Source organism: Gallus gallus, chromosome 3 (assembly GCF_016699485.2).
Source record: "Gallus gallus isolate bGalGal1 chromosome 3, bGalGal1.mat.broiler.GRCg7b, whole genome shotgun sequence".
Lineage (NCBI taxonomy): Eukaryota > Metazoa > Chordata > Aves > Galliformes > Phasianidae > Gallus > Gallus gallus.
The window spans coordinates 73,644,599-73,661,942 of NC_052534.1; the positions used below are offsets into that span (position 1 = coordinate 73,644,599).

At 35.3% G+C, this 17,344-nt stretch overlaps 1 protein-coding gene and 1 non-coding gene across 8 annotated transcripts in view; both read left to right on the forward strand.

Moving 5' to 3' along the window:
* EPHA7 (EPH receptor A7) overlaps nucleotides 1–17,344 on the forward strand; it is a 159,553-nt gene that overhangs the window by 45,945 nt on the left and 96,264 nt on the right. For all 7 annotated transcript variants that reach the window (XM_040696845.2, NM_001397477.1, XM_040696846.2 and 4 more), the window contains 2 exons: nucleotides 6,871–7,026; nucleotides 7,894–8,229. In XM_040696845.2, the coding sequence (XP_040552779.1) occupies nucleotides 6,871–7,026; nucleotides 7,894–8,229 (492 nt within the window). The remainder of the gene's footprint in view (nucleotides 1–6,870; nucleotides 7,027–7,893; nucleotides 8,230–17,344) is intronic.
* Nucleotides 14,408–14,480, forward strand: MIR1677 (microRNA 1677). Its single transcript, NR_035170.1, has one exon. It is a non-coding gene; the product is annotated as a microRNA 1677 (primary transcript).

The window sequence follows — 17,344 nt, forward strand, 5'->3', positions numbered from 1 at the left end:
AGGTGCCAGAGAAGGCATAACAGATGCCATCTCTCACTATAAAAGTAATTTACAGTTTCAAGCATAGTAATGACTTGAATGTACACAAATTATTGAAAAAGAGGATCAGAGGTTATAAAGTCTCCTTTAGTAACTGGATTTCTTATGTCTACTATTTCACTCTGAAGTCCACATTTGGGAATTATTTTATAACAGTCCGCCTTCAGTTTATCTAAACTTTTCAGATATGTTGGCTAAAAAGAGCCTGTGGCGGATGTTCTGATCTGCTAGCCAAGTGTGTCATGGAACAACGCCCACCAAACACCAATTTTTTTTTTCTAAATTGTATTTTTAATACTGTAGAAGATTAAATATTTTGCATTTCTGGTGTCTCCCATGCCAAATTGTTATATGTTTGTGGCAGGTTCATACAGAAGGGGGTTGACAAATCTTGCTATAATCACTACCCCATGTTGTTTTCATCCTCCTTGTCTGCTGCTCATTTTCATTGTGAAAAACCCTAATATATCAGTGACAGGAGGTCTGGATTTGTGGCCGACTGTTATAATTACTCCCACTGAGGCGCTGTCAATAGGATTAAAATAAAGATTCTGGACCTGTCCATCGTAGATGAGGTCAGCAACACTAGCAGTGGGAGTACTGTTTCTGCAAGCTGTGCTTTCAGCCCTGAGTTATGGAACTGTAGACATTAATATGAAGCAAATATTTGAAAGCTCCAGTGGAGAAAGTCCAGCCCTTTTTTCTGCATTAGTTAAAATATCCATCTGTAATAAATAATCTAGCAGCATCCATCTATGTTCTGACCATACATGTATGTATATTAATTTTCAAATGTATCAGAGCCCCAGAGAGTTTCAATTGCAGAACAATCCATTTTGCATTTTATAATTAATAAAGTCTTTGCAGCTGCATAACTTCATCCAGGAAACATCTGCACAAATTCCTTGTGTATACATAATTTCTGTGAAAAGGGGGTTAGCTGAATTGTCTTTAATGTTCACAGGCTTGGGGAAGGTAGAAATGTAGGGAGTTGATTAAGATAACACAGAACAAATCACAAGAATGAAGGCTTATGTCTGCACAAATGTGAAACAAATTCTAGCCATTGCCTATAGGAAAAAAATGCAATGTATAAGATTGCTTTTACAGGTAGTCAACTTTCTTTATTCACGTCAACAGGAAGAGTACCTGGGGTGGGCAGTCATGTTGCTGTTGTTCTCAGAGTGTCTTAATCCCAAGTCCGTAAGTTGTTAAAATTCTGTGATTATTTCTTTGCCGTCTTTTGATGCTGACATTCTTAAAGTATCCATTTTAACTTTAGTTTTATGTGCTTCAGTGTATGTAAAACTGTAGCATGTGTGCCACTAAAATTTACTTACAACTGTAAATGCAACTCTGCTGACATATTATGGCATCTTCATTTTTCTCTCTTTATAAAAAACATTAGTCTGCTTTTTAAAATGATATCAAACAGTAATTAGTGCAGTTGCCTTTTTGCAACTCATTATGTTTACTTATTTTCATATAAACTGAAAAATTATAATCAAAAGCCATGTTCAGTCTGGTGTCTAACATGCTGAAATGATTGTGTGCCCTTTAAGCTTCAAGGTTTGCCACCTGCAAGCCTTGCGCTTCTACAAATTGAGATTTTTTTTTTTTAATTTGTTTGCATTATTGTAGTAGCAAATAAATTTCTTGATTAATGTTTCACTGCCCTACAACTGTTTATTCTTTCTACTTTGGCTAGATAAACATCAGTTACACATGGCATTCTTAACCCTTACCATATTTTCATCATCCCTCCTAATTTCAGTCCTCTAGCTCTTGTAGAAGCAAAACGAATTTCCACAGTGTTTTAGTGAAAAGCTTGCAAAAAAATGAACAGTATTTAACATGTTCCTTTTTTTTCCTATTTCCTGTCCCAGAAGTGGGACTCTGGAATGCTGTTTGCTGCTCTCCACATCTGTCACATCTGTCTTCATTCCCTCTTCCTGAATTTCTTTTCTTTTTTTTTCTAATATGAAAAGAAAAATATTATTTGATCTTTACTAGTCTACCAAGGCATGTGATGCGCTCACAGCAGAGAAGCTGCTATTTTTCTACATAAACTGAAGTCAGCCTCTCTACTTAGAATGGCAAGTGCCTTAGTGTGCCATATAGGTGGCATTATAGTTCTTAGCACAGTATGTTAATGTTTCAGTATTTATTTCTGGTTTTGCAGTATTCCATTATTTACAGTATTTGTGTAAGTCTTTAAACACTCAACCACATCGAAAAACCACTCAAAATGTTTGTCATTGCACTGACTGCAGTGGCATATGTTAAACACATCTTTGAAGGGGTGTCCTGCACTGCTAATGCAACCCTGCCCAGCCAGATACTGCTGTCACGATACATCATTGTTATGACTGAGTGCAACTGAGTGTAGAGGAAGAAAGCACCTTGGTACAAGCTAAGAAATATTGCTAGTGTCATCTTCATTGGGGTCTTTCATCATATGCAAACAGAATAGTAGAAGTCTTTATCTAAGGCTTTCAGACACGGAAGTTTAAATATGAAATGACATGCCCTGCTCAGTTTCAAAATTCAGCTCTGTGGTGAAGAAGGCTCTCTCCTCATATGGGGGCAGTTCACATCGGCTTTGTATTTCATGGTGGAACTCTGCCAGCTTCCAAACAGAAGAAATCTCTTTGTTTTGTAGAGGAGGTAGAAAGGTGTGCTCTGAGGAGCAGCCATGGCTATCACTGGCAAATAAAGTCCAAGGTGCTGGGCGGTCTTGGGTGGTTGCAGCTGATCAGTATCTAGCAGTTGTGAGGATCAGTTAGTAAGCAAAGAATTGTAACTTGGCTGAAGTACAGTTTTCCCTTATATTTATTGTGGGTTTTGTAATACGTGGGGAAATACTAGCTGACTTTTCAAGACTATTAGGTTGATAGGTGTTATTCTGCTTCTGTGCTGTCAGTAAAGTGTGACTGCTTTTGGTTTGAAACCCTTTCCTGGAATGGGTGAAACTTTGGAGCATATTTGAACAAAATAGGAGCTTCATCTGGGAAAGGCTGTTCTTCCTAATAACCGGCTTAAAACGGCACTTCACAATGAATAGAAGTAAGTTTGTTTTGTGCCGGTTTTCATCTCCTTGTTACCCTCACCTTTTTCAAGATCTAGAAGCCCTTCAGTAACAAAATCACTCCTGAATGTCTTACCTTGCTTGATTGAGAACCAAGGAGTTCCAATTTGCTGAAACCAAGGCTGGCGTGGATTATGGCTACACCTTCAGAGTGCTGCCTCACTAGGTACACATGACTGCATGTCTCCCATCACTGCCTCAGCTCTGTAGTCTGATTTACAAGATATGCTCCTGTGTTGGCAAAATGCGTTACTGCTGACTACTCTCTTGCACCAGTGAATTGAGATATTAAAATGGATGTGATCAAATGCAATTTGAACTACCTCAAGTTTGTCCATGAAATACTTTTGAAGACCATACATACTTCTTTTTAGTTTTTTTTTAGATTTTATTTTTAGATTTATCACTTTTAGATTTGCATATGCAGAGCTGCATGTAATGTTTGGCTAGTTACTATTATTATTCTTATTTTAATAATTATTTTTTTTTAATGTTTTTCATGGAGGTGGTGGCAGAGGGGATTTTATGCCATCTGTCCCTGTGATCTTAAAAATATTATATAAAGTATTAAATTGGGTCAGACTAGGTGGATTTAAAATAGAACAAAACAATGTATTTAAGTTGTTTATAATATCTAAATCACCATGATAATTTGGCACTGTAAAACAAAAGGGAAAAAAAAAGAAAGTAAAAGAGTCAAAAAAGTATTTTGAAGCAGTTCTTTCCAACTTGTGATCACACTCTGTGCAACACTCTGTCTTGATAGAATTCTGAGTTATAATTTTCTCGATGAGGACAATGTTAAATACAGTATTTTAGCTGTATTTAATAATTAATAATTAATATAGCATTTTAAGAGCAATATAAGTTTTCAATTTTATATTCTTCTGCTGAACTGAAAATTTGTTTTGATAAAATTCATTTTGTGAAGAAAAGTGGGAAAAATGTGATGTGTACCCTGGCATACTTTCCTATTTAAAGAGTTATGTAGTTTCTTAAATCCTTTTTTAGACTATTTTCCTGCTGTTAAAAATGTCATTTCTGGAATACACTGCCCCTTAAATTTACAGGGTGTATAAGTTGAAGGGGTGGTTATTACATGTCATCACATAGGCCTCTTCTTGGAAAACGGAGAATGGAATTGTAGCGTGGTTCAAGTGCCTGAACCTGCTGCCTCTGGTGTGCTATGTGGGGGAATAAATGTCTTTCAGTCATGTAAACTAGTATCAGATATTCAACTCCTTTGAAGTCTAATAAGAAATGCATGCTTACTTTAAATAAGCAACTAAGCATATAAATGTCTCAACGAAGTCATTAGGAAAAAAAAATATTAAAAAGAGTTTTCTATTTACATTTTGTTATTTCTGTCTGAAATCTCTATTTTGCTCCATATCTTTGCTTCAGATATGTTTTCTACTGAGAAGGACAGACTGGAATCACAGTAGGGATCTTTGCCTTTTAAGTTGCTCTTTGCTTTTGCAGAGGGCTGTGTGCTGGAAGACCCAGTGTATTTGTCCAGTGTTTTGCTCAGCATGAGAGGAACGTGACTATTTAAGAAAGGCAGGAAACTATTATTTGGTCATTATAGCTACATTTCAATTGCAAGTACTGAAAGAGCAGACAGAAGTTTAGATACATGTCTTAAGGTACATGAATACAAATCAGTTCAGCTTTTGTGCTCTTTGTCTTTGATCAGGAAATTCTGAATCTTGAATGAAGGTGTAAAAGACTAATTCTGAGTTAAATTTACCACAACTATAATTTCACTGCTTGTGTTTACCCAAAGTGCTTCTCTAAAATTCTTTTTCTCCCTTTCCTAATGGCATATGTGTATAGCTACTGTAGTAGATTCAAACTATAGCATGTTTTACAAGCAGAGCTTGATTTTCTTTTTTTTTAATGCTAACTTGTGCCCCTTTGTCAAAGTCAAAGGATATATGCTTTGCATGCTAATTTTCCCTGCCAGGTAATTTAGCTTCCATTCCCTCATTGTTGATTTTTTTTTTTTTAGCATGACAAACTAAATGTTATGGTGCTTCCTGTCCTTCAGGCATATTTTTCTTCAGAAAGTTAATATATTGATAAAGAGTAATACAGGGCCAGAATTTCTTATTATCTTATGCTGGTGTGGATTTAACTAATTCATCAACTTTAATATTATCTTACCTCCAAGTTTTTCTTTCAGTTGCATAAAACTCATCAGATTAACAAGAGTCATGAGGCCACAGCTTCACTGTGGTTCCAGTCCAAATGCTACTGAAGTCAAAGACATTCTTCGTTGTCTTTAGTAAGATTTAGATAAAGCTCACTGTTTTCATACTCTTTCCATCACTGCAGTACCAGATAACAGAAATAACTGCTCTAAATATCAGCATCTTCTGATACTTTGCACTTCTGTTCTGAGAAAACATCCAAGCAAATATGAATATAACCAAAGTAAATTCTCTCCCTCTGAATTCAGAATGACTATTTAACTAGCTTTAATATTTTGATACCCAATACTAAGTTTCATCCACAGTTCTTTACATACAGGTGGTGGCTTAGAACGTGGTTAGACTGTTTGTGAGGTATGAGGAAAAAGAAACTGAATGAAATAGTGTAATAGTGTGGTTATAAAATTTTCTGTGTTATTAGAAAGTTCTGGAAGACTTCTGTTTTCTGTCCTTTTTATTATTATTATTATTATTATTATTATTATTATTATTATTATTATTATTATTATTAATGTTGGCAGTGCTTGTAAGTTTGCCCATAACCTCAGTGCTGAAATGGAGTCTTAATCTGTTTCCAATTTGAACATTGTGTGATCTCCACTCTGTCTTCCCCATCCCCTAAAGCTCAGGTAATTAAGCAGTTCTTAAGCTGGCTTTCTAAGTTGTAGTCCTCAGCTTGAAAGTGTTGCCAGAAGTATGCATTATGGTGTTTCTGCTTTGGGAACTGTGACAGTAGCTGATAAAAATATTTCTAAGTGTAAGTTCTGGAACACCATACATTTTTACTTTCATGGGTTCACAGAACACACACACACACACACACACAAAACCGAAATAATCTTACGTGTGTATTTTTAATTATCCGTCTTCTAACCCTTCCTTAGAAGTTTTGTTAAATTTGTTTCAGCCTAGTTGTCTCTCTCTGTGAAACTGGAAAAAATATTTGTGCAACTCATGCTGTCTTCTCTCCTCCTTTGTTTGCTTGTTCCATACCAGCACCTCCTGTCCAACAAGTGTTCACACCTCATTTTTTCCTGGGGATCAGGCTTTTCTAGTGGTTTATGGCTTCTTTGTGTTTCTCAAATAAGTAACTTTTGCTCCATGAATTCCAAATCCACTGATTCAGATACCGGAAATCCTTCAGTGGACTAAGCGAAGAGCTTCTCCAGTCTTTTTTCACTTATTTGAAGTACTGCAGGAAGTACTCCAGTTGTTTCGCACCATTATTCTACTCTTCTTTGGTGAAAAATGACGTCTGTTTTATTTCTGTGGCCTTCTGTGTTAAAACATTGTAGTGCGACTGCTGGCATATTTGTAGCATATGCTTGCATTCATAAAAATGCCACAAAAACATTAATAGCACCAACTTGAGAGAGAGAAATTGTGAGTGTTATCTTGCTGTCACCACTGTAATAGAATGGGTAGTTTAGATGTTCACAGTAATGTGTACTAAATACAATGGAGACAGAATAAAGATCACAATAGTAGTCTATGCAAATCTAAGCCTTAATTTGTGTTGTTCTTCTTTAGCTTGTGGCCGTGGGTTCTACAAATCATCTTCACAAGATCTCCAGTGCTCCCGCTGCCCTACTCACAGCTTTTCTGACAAGGAAGGATCTTCAAGATGTGACTGTGAAGATAGCTATTATAGAGCACCTTCTGATCCACCATATGTTGCATGCACAAGTGAGTCAGTTGTGAATTTAATAGTAAAGGACATTGCTTAACCAGCCAGGTGCCGTCATTTGTAGCTGGTGGTTTCAGTTGACTCTTCCTGTTGCAAAGTACATTTGCAACAGTAAATGAAATTGAAAGGCAGAGGGGGTAAAAATTGACAGTGAATATGGAATCAGCAAAAATGTAATTTTCACATTTGCTTGATATAATATTGGAAAATATTGCATGTTGGGTTAGTGTGTAACTCTTAATGGAATACAGACATAGTTTTCTCATGGATTTAAAACTGATGTAAATGATGTATTTTATGTGATATAATATCAAAATGAACAGCATGAAAAATACAAAGTAGCCTATGTAGATTTGAATTTTAATTGAAAAGTGATTGGATCTGGCTTAATCTTGCAACTGCAGATAGACTAGCCTGCACGGAGAGGTGGTTCAAATAGTGGAAGTCTGCTAAATCCAAAACAGCACCAAATACCTCTGTAAATCATACCAGAGCTCATAACAAAGAATTACCATGCTGATACTATATGTTTAGAAGAAAGAAACAATTCCCATACTAGGAAAGCTATAAAAGGCAACCTTTAAGGTACATTAACCAATCCTTTTAATTGCACAGAAGAGAAACAGCTCAAGTCAGTTGCAGTAAATACACAGACAATTGTTAGCCTGATGTCTTAATGGAAAATAAATAAAGCTCTTGCCAAGTGAGTTCAAGGAAGCTTTTATGGAGCTTGTTGTAAAAAATAATGAAATGTTTATGTGAAGAAAAATGCTTCAACTATTTTCTGTCTTAGTAATTAGAATGCTAGCTACAAGTCCCACTGTGGTTCTGTGCCCTTATGCTGGACTTTTTTGTGTGTTACACAGGACCTCCATCTGCACCACAGAACCTCATTTTCAATATCAACCAGACTACTGTGAGTTTAGAGTGGAGTCCTCCTGCTGACAATGGGGGAAGAAATGATGTGACCTACCGCATTTTGTGCAAGAGGTGCAGCTGGGAGCAGGGTGAATGTGTTCCTTGTGGGAGTAACATTGGATATATGCCCCAGCAAACTGGATTAGTAGATAACTATGTCACTGTCATGGACCTTCTTGCTCATGCTAACTACACATTTGAAGTTGAAGCTGTGAATGGGGTGTCTGACTTGAGTCGTTCCCAGAGGCTTTTTGCAGCTGTCAGTATTACCACTGGTCAAGCAGGTAAGATTTCATCATTTGTATGAATCTGAACAGTGTGAGACTAAGAGAAATTGGGAACATGCAAACCACAGATGCAATAAATCAGGAGCATGTTTGGTGCATAGTTCATACTATTTCTTGGTGATCTCCTGTTTAGTGGCTTCAGGATTGCTTTCAGAAAAGTGCATGAAAATCTTAAAGAAGACATATTTTGTAATTAAATATTTTTATTATTTAACTTTATTAATTCAACTTTATTATAAAATAGATTTTTAAAATTCTGCAGTTTTTTTTTATTACGTCATTGTATGTTATTCCCTAGTATTTGAAGAAAAAGTAGATATGACAGTCTTATGCAGGCTTCCTTTCTGAATATTTTAAACCCATATAGGAGTCCCAGGTCATTAGAAGATTATTTGGATATATTATGGTGTTTTTGGTGTTCACGTTTTCCCTCAGGATTACATTTCTAATTTATCTTATATTTCCAGATATCTGATTATTAGATTCAGTGAGAATGTGATGGTTAGTCTTTGTTTCTTCTGTTTATCATAATCTGACAGGTGAAATGTCAGGGAAAATAAAATCAAACTAGCGTATCGCCCCAGGGGGAATAGGGTCTTGGTTGTCTGTATGCTCAGTAAAAAACACAGAATTCTCAGATTTGGGACACTGAAATGATAAGTTATTTCTTGATAAAAAACACAGACCTCTGAGTCTACAGTATATCACATAAAACTAACTTTTTCTATCTTTTTTATCTAAAACCAAACATTAATTGCAAGATCTATCTGTCAAAGAAGTGCCTTAAAAATGATATGAAAAACTGATGTTTGCTATAAGAACAGCTAATAAATGTTTTAAAGAATATTTCATACTTACATCTTGGAAGAATTTTTATTGTGATCAAATTATTCTTTTTTTAAATAATATATAATTTCAGGTGGAATTGTTCCCTTATACTATTACTTGATCCTGAAGACAAAATTACCATACATTTTCACTGTTTGTTCATTGCTGCATGAACAATCAGGGAAAACTGTAGTTATTTAGTTACTTTACACTTTAAAGATGGTAATTAAAAAAAGACAAATTTCACTTTACTTCCCCTTCCCCACTTCTCACCCACAAACCTAGGATGATTTATGTAGTTATTAAAGTTAGTCTGGAATGTTTATGGGATATTTAAATTCCCCATACTGCTTCCCTACATACCAAGTCCACATTTCATATGATTTTGGAACCAACTCTGCAACTGAAAGATATGCTCTCTGTGTTCATTTAGTTTTTGGGGTTTCTGATAAGTTTTTGAGCATGGACAACTTACTCTGAAACTATTTTTGTTCCACAGATTATATTATTTTAGCATCTTGACTTTTCATCTTTAGAATAACTATTTGTAATTCTTCAAATGTACAAAGGTGGACGGTGCACTGCTCTTTGCAGATGCCTGTACAGAAATACCACATAAAGAAGAGGATTTTGACTTTGTTTTTTTTAATTTAGCTGATTCAAATAGGCTTTACCTCATGTTCTTTGATAGTTTAGTGTCACACAGCATATTTCAGTGTAATTCAGTGTCTGGTGCCGCATCTCAGGAAGATGAAAAAATCTTACTCAGAACTTGGTTGTATTACCCCCTAGATCATTTATTTTAATTAATTCCCTTGTGTTTTCGTAGTCACAGATGCATAGGGTTTTTGAAACCAGAAGACCAGGTGATTGTCCTGTGGTACGTTATGAATGAGCAGTATGATTTTACAAAATGATCCTTACATCTTGCCTGGAGATGTTAGTGAAACTATAACTTGCACAGATATTAGGAAAGGCATCTACATTGGACCTGGTGATTTCAAGTAATGAAAAAACCTTCATGGGTCAAAATAAGGTTTATAAGAGCATGCAGCAGGACACCTGACCCTGTTCCCCCTGTACTCTGCTGTGAGATTATGTTTTGGCATGCATTTCCTAGTGCTGCAGAATTTGAACACTCTCACCACTGGGAGAAAGGGTTCTTTTAAAGCTGAAGCTTTATCTCTTTAGCACTTCTAAGTATCATAATTTAAATGCTTCCAGTTGGGTATATAGAAAGAATATACATAAGAAACAGATTTTGAAAAAAAAAAAAAGACAAAAAAAGGCTCTCTTTGTTACGGTTTTCTCCATCTGTAAGATGAAGGTAACCCTTATCTTTCTTCAACAAGCACTTCAAGATCTTCCAATTAAAAGTGCCATGAAAATGAAGCCTATTTCACCATAATTATAAAATTCATGTTAAAGAAAATAGTCTTTCAGGAAAAAAAAAATGGATTCACAAAAAGGAAGGACCTCTTTCACATTATTTTTACAAGTGCATATTGTGGATCCTAATTCTGATTTCTTTGATTTCTCAAGGAGGAAAATATTTTAGGTGGAACAGATTGATGACTATAATTGAACAGAAAGAGGCTGGTTGCACAAAGGAGATTGTTATGCTTCTGTGCTATTTTATTTTACCATGGAGAGAAGGAAAATGTTGGATTTATTTATATCCAAGTAAACTAGGATTCATGCAGCTTTCATTTGTTACTATGTGACTGTTCTCTACTTTTGGCAAAAAGGAATTTTTCTATGCCCATATTGCTTTTTATGTGTGTAAATGTGTCTAACTAAACCTTCCTCACATATTATTGTACTACCACAATAGGTGGCTATATATAATTACTGAGTTCACCAATTGCACGGAGGCTTGCAGTGAGATTTTCCTTTAGCAGTTTTGTTTTAATTGAATTGAACCTTTCTGATCGTATTCGTAAAATTCAGATAATTTTGTAATGACAATGGGAAACCATTGATAAAATAATGGGATTTGGAGGTATATTCAGTGTTTTTTTTCACCTACATATAACAAGCTTCTGGTGCGGCTAAGGGAACACATCACAGAAAATATCCAGGTGGTTGATTAAAAAAAATAAGCTATTTATATTTGCGAAAATAGCATAATAAATTGAGTACAAGTAGGAAGGTAGCATTTCACATTGCTCACGTATGTACATGTGAGCCAGTGCTGTTCATTCCCTGTGTTAATGCCGTTGTGACCAGGCTATCAGTTGTCCTATGATGTATTTTCATGTCTACATTGTAGACATGAACCACGAGGCTTTCTATTTCACTCTGTTTTCAGTTTGTTTGTTTTTGTTTACATTTTTTTTGACAAAAGCATGAAAGAACTGAGCTAGAATCACGAGTAAAAGATTAAGTACACTTATTCTCCCAGGAGGAAACCATCTTGTTTCATATCTTGCCTATCCAGCATCATATAAAGATTACAAGATGTCATCCCTGCATTACAAGCTGGTCTGTGTGAACCCATGCATCCTTGTAGAGTTCAGATTTAAATATGACTAAGCCCTAGTTACAATAGGGGAATGTACTGAAGAGCTGCAGCTGGCAAACAGCTGACAGCCACAACCTTTGCAAGCTTATTGAATGGTTGCTTACTGAAGATAAAATTTGCTACTTCCCTAATAGGATATTTGTTTTCGGGTGGTACTGGAAGTTCCTTTTGATCAGTCAAATTCCTTTTCAGATTTTATACTTTTTTCTATACATCTGTCAAAAGGCTAGTGGAACTGGGTAGGCTTTAGGGTAGATGAATATTTGTCAGATTTTGGCACTTACACAATTCAAACTGAAAAAAATATGAGTTTCAACAGTAATTGTATCTTTTGCAAAGATGCTATATATTTAAAACTATCTTTCTACATCCATTCTTCTGAAGTCTATCTAAGCAGACAGTGGATGAATCTGATAATGAATGGGATTCGTCCAAATTACCTTGATTCTGTAAAACTTAAGATATATTGGATGATTGCCACCATTCATCAGTTTGAGAAAATTTAAGCATCTGTCCTGATCCAGTCTGAGTTGTCTTTATAATCACTGGAAGGAAAAAAGCATATCCAAGGGAACACACATCATGTCTTACTACTGTAAGCAAACATGACAAATGAAAGTGAAAATGTAATGCTCATGTCTGCTCCTAAACATGCCCTCTGTCCTCATGAAGGGTGCATTTCCTAATGCTCGCTTTTTCACAGCAGGGGAAAAATTCCCTACAACACTGTTAGCTTATGCTGCCCCTTCTGATGCATTTGATGCTGACAACTTGAAGTGGTTAAAAAAATGTGATTCTGTTCCATAATTAAGACATAGTCTTAAAAATCATTGTTTTTTAGTAACAGTTTATTTTTTTATACTGATTTGTTTTCTCTTCTTTAGACCTCTTAGAGTTCATATTTTCTGACCTTTTTTACAAGAAGCAGATCCTACGCCTCACACAGCTGAATGAATGAATGAATGAATAAATAAATAAAAGTCAAAGTTGTGTTATCCCAGCAACTTGAAAGGAAAAACATTACATGCTATGAAATCAGAACTATTAGCAGCAGATTTACATGGCAAGAAGAAATGAATGAAAACACAACAGAAAAAAAGCCATCTCTTGTGTTAAGCTGTGTGATATGTTCTGCCTTTCTTAAATACTCAGATACTTCAGAAGTCTTGCTGGAGGAGAGGTGTTCTGAATTCTGTTATTCTCCATTCCATTTTGCTTGTTACTGCTCATTGTTTTCTTTGCTTCCGTATGGATTTTTTCCAGCTCTGTTACCCTTATTCATTTTTGAAAGTTTCTTCTTTCATACTCTCCACACTATTGACCATCTGTTTGCTTTCTGTTCCCTGTCTTAAACCTGATTTTATTTAGCAATGAGCTGTCTCCCAGCAGAGACAACAATCAAGAAGATTTGTGACTGTAGCTTTACCAGTCTCTTTGACCTCACTGTTGAGTACTAGTTTTCTCTCTGTCCCCAGACCATTATAATGTCTTCCCATTCTGCCTGTAAGTTGCTGTAATCTACTTTCATCTATATCTTCCATCCAGTGGTCACGTCTGGTGATACTTGACTATTTACTGTTATTATTTACTATTATTATACTATTATAAGTAGCTTCGTTGTTCAACTGGTTACTTCTGGTATATTTTCCCATTTCAATGACTTTCCTTTGGGTTCAGGTTTCTTTTGATTTCCTGCTAGTAACTTTGCTTTCTGAGCGCTACTTCATCATGTAGTCTTCAACTGCAGATCAGCTTTCCCACACTGATACATTATGTATTTCAAGACAACACTTCATTTAAAAACAATTCCAGTTATAAAAAACATTTTTTTTTAATTAAATATATTCGACCTGTTGAGCTGAGAGAACTATTTCCTGTAGAAAGGCATGTCTCAAAACTAATTTTTCCTAACCCCTTGTGTTAAATTTTGGTTCTTAAAAACATGTACGTTACAATGGCTGTTACTTGGGTTCCCCTTTTGCTTTGTTTATTTAATGGGAGATACAAAGATGTTGGTGCTTATTAGTATTTAAGATATTTTCTAATCTGTTTTAACTTTTCTTCTGGACTAGTAGGCAGACAGCATGGTGCTTTCATAAATGTTCTGCACACCATGGCCACGAACTTAAGAGGGTAAAACCAGAACAAAAATGAATGTCATAGTTACTATTCCTCTAGTTCTTATATATCTTGTCAATACATTTTAAAAATGTATTGATTTATTTCTGTAGAACTAAGACTGCCTATTTGTCTCAAATCACCTTACTGCAGACTAATATTGCAGATGTTTTGACAGGAGGTAGACACTGAATTTATAACAGAATTAAGGTGATGGATAAAAACTTGATAAGAGTTCCAGTGTCTGTATGGCGAATACTGTCAGACTGGGGAGAGAAATTTTTTTATTCACCGATTGTATCAGGTCATATTTAATGCAGAGAAATCCACAAGGTTATAGAGATATTGTACAACTACTAGATTGAGTATTATTTTAAGATTAGCACTAAAAATAAATGATATTTTTTTAAGGATTTTCACAAAGGAGGAATCAGCTATACAGAGTATAATGTAAGACGGCAATATGATAGTTATGGCAATATTGCACTTATGTAAAGCAATATAACAAGCAGTTTGATTTTTTATGGGTTTGTTTGTTAGGGGTTGCTTTTTTGTTTCTTTGGGGTTTTTTGGGGGGGAATACTCCTGAATAGTCTATTGATAGTATTTACTTTTTTTCTAATATATTTAGGTCTAACTTGTTCCAATATTTTTCACTGAAAGATAGGAAAGAAAGCAAGAAAGCAGATATTAGCTGTGTTGCTTAGGGTCTGATCCTGCACCGCTGAAGTCAATGGAAGTTTTGTCATTGACTTCAGTAGGAGCAGGATTTGAACCTCATGCTCTTTCAGAACACACAGGAACCAAAGCAGTGAACAGTGTGTCATCCTGAAAAAAAAACTTCATACCACATTTTGACTGTAACTGTAGCACAGCAGTCTGTAGCTGAATGTCAATTGAATTTTTTATTCAAGTATACTGGAAATGTGATTTGTTTTTCAAACGTGTATAATAACTCTCCTCTCCAGCTTTACTATAAAAGTTTTTTAGAAACAGGTATAATTGTTTTTTTTTTTTTTTTCCAAGAAAATTAGAAAGCTTTTCTAATAGAAACAATGTGAATTTTATGTTTAGAAATAAACATAATAGGAATCTACACCAGAGTTTTCAGCTACACAAAGTGAAGCTTCAGCTTCACACAGCCCAAGCTCTGTATTAGATGTAGTCACAATGAGCTGGTAGGTATGTTAAATATTTGGTGCAACCTGCTGAGAGAAGCATGACAGCCACAGGGCACATTCAGTTCAGTACACTAAACTAATGAAACAGCAGACTATGGTACCACAGTCAAACATGCACTACTAAAGCAGACTTCCACCGGTTACACAACAAATAACTATGTACATGAGAAAGAAAATGAGTGATATGAAGTACAATCTAACCAAAGAAAGTAGAGATTTGTTTGACAATGTAAGATAGGAAATATGGAGAGAGTTTTGGTTCTATCATTGCAAACATGCACTGCACATCTCCTCATATGCTTCTGAGTTATGCTGATTATCTTCTTAAAAATAGTAATGAAAATCTAAGCCTGACTTTGAAAAGAAAAAGAAAAAAGCATTCCATTTTCCATGATAGTTTTCAGAAAGCTTTGTGAAATAGAAGAGCTCTGCTTCTGCCTTCTACTAGATGGGGTTTTTAGCCCCTCACATCTTTCACTTCATCCACAGTTATATTGCATCTCATGGTCATAGGTCCTTTTACGGTGAGTGGAAACTAAATATTCTTTGAACTTTATTGCACAACTTGAGGACTCATAGTTCTGTAAAGACCTGAAGTACTTTGAAGACTTTCAAGATATATGCAGTGCAAAGACAAGAAATTGTGTGATAAATTTATACATGGTGGTATACAGTTAGTGTAGCTAGTTATCTCTTGAGCAAAGAGGAAAAGGATCCGTAGACCTTTGATTTTGGCAGCAGAACTATATCTCCAGATCTTCCTTTTCCATTTCCAGTGATCTGTATTATGGTATCTGGATGGAGGATCTAGCTAAGCACTGAACTCTATCAGTAGTTTTTCATGAACTCAGTGTAATTTGTTTGGTATTTTAGTCAACTATTATCCAAAATAATTTTGTTGGTGATTATAAAAGGTAGGTAAATAACTGTACTAAAACACAGAATCTAAAAAGTAGAATTCCATAGGAATTTTCATAGGAATTTGTGTTAGTCAAAATACCGGGATGATTATATTTAGATCTAAGTGTAAAAAGAGATTGACAGAGGAGAAACTGTCAAAAAGAAAAGCCAAGTAATCCTGTCATAAATTTTCTCAAATATTTGTTTAGTTTGGTGGAGCTTCTTTTTTCTCATTTGAAGCTAATAGTGACACATAATTTGCTTTGTAAAAGCGTAGGGAGGATTTGGTTTTCAGTATTTACAAAATAGATTTGAACTCCTTCAATGAACAAAATTGTGGTATCAGTATGTCAGAATATTGTTCACTGTTTAAATTAATCTAACAAAAAAAAAAAACCCCACTGCTCATGAGTTCTAACATCTTCAGTACAGTGTAATTTATTATTAAGAAGTTTCATCTGTTACTTTGCCTAGAAAGAACAACATTTTAAAAATACACACATCATAGTTGTAGCAAAGTAAGACATTAGAAGTTTTGACTCTGCATTTCCTAATATTTGGTGGCTTCTTTCAGACCTGTTGAAGAGTTAGGGTCCCCATACAAAGTCCTTTCCAATGAGAAATGAACACTACGGAAAGGCACTACTACAAATAAATAAGTGCTATCATAATTGGAATTCTGGCTGACCTTATATGTAGTAAATTAAAAAAATATTTAACAGCTCTATAGAGTGAAACATTTGATGACAGCATGGCAATGAGCCAGCCCACTGTAATATTTCCCGTGGAAATCTTTTAAAGAGGGAAGATGACTTATACAGGGAAAGCTAAAGAAGTTTCTCCGTTAAGCTTAAATGACAGAATAAAGCGTGCAGCTTCTAGATGGACAAGACTGTTCAAACTAGTGCCAGGTTCATTCCACCACTTAGTGTTGAAGTTCAATCTCATAATTAACTGTTCAGCAAGAGGTGCCAAGTAGCTTTGTCCAGCATTTTAAGACAGTGTATTTCCAGTCCACTTTATATATGTGTTCTCATTAGAAATAGCGTCTGAGATTCTGCTACTATTCTTTCATAACAGATCATATTTTATTCAGCTTACTGAATAAAAAGACAGTAAGCCTGTCTTTATTTAGGAAGAAAAACAGAGTTTTGTCTAACTCTGTTTGTAGGTGAAAAATATAAATCTTTCCTTTCTGGTCCATGGCTTTCTAGCAGTTTAGGGAATACTGATGTCCCAAGAATGGATAGTTCACTTCCTGGCAGGCAAAAGGAAGAGCTGAGCCGGGATGGGGAGCTAGTACAAAATAAAGATCTGTGAAGAGCTGGGCTTGATCTTTCTGTTGTTAGTGGGGTAAATTTAAAAAGAGATATAATAGCCATTACAGACTTAGCAGCAATGACATCTCCTTGAAGTAGCGGTAGATTCTCCAGGTTGTAGAATAGTCCAGGCAATCAGTAACAAAGACCAAATTTTCCATCCCTGATGTTGTGCTGCCGTGTGTAATTTCTTTGACTTTGCTTCTGGTACAGCCAGCCCTAGCTCCATAGGGTATATTCCT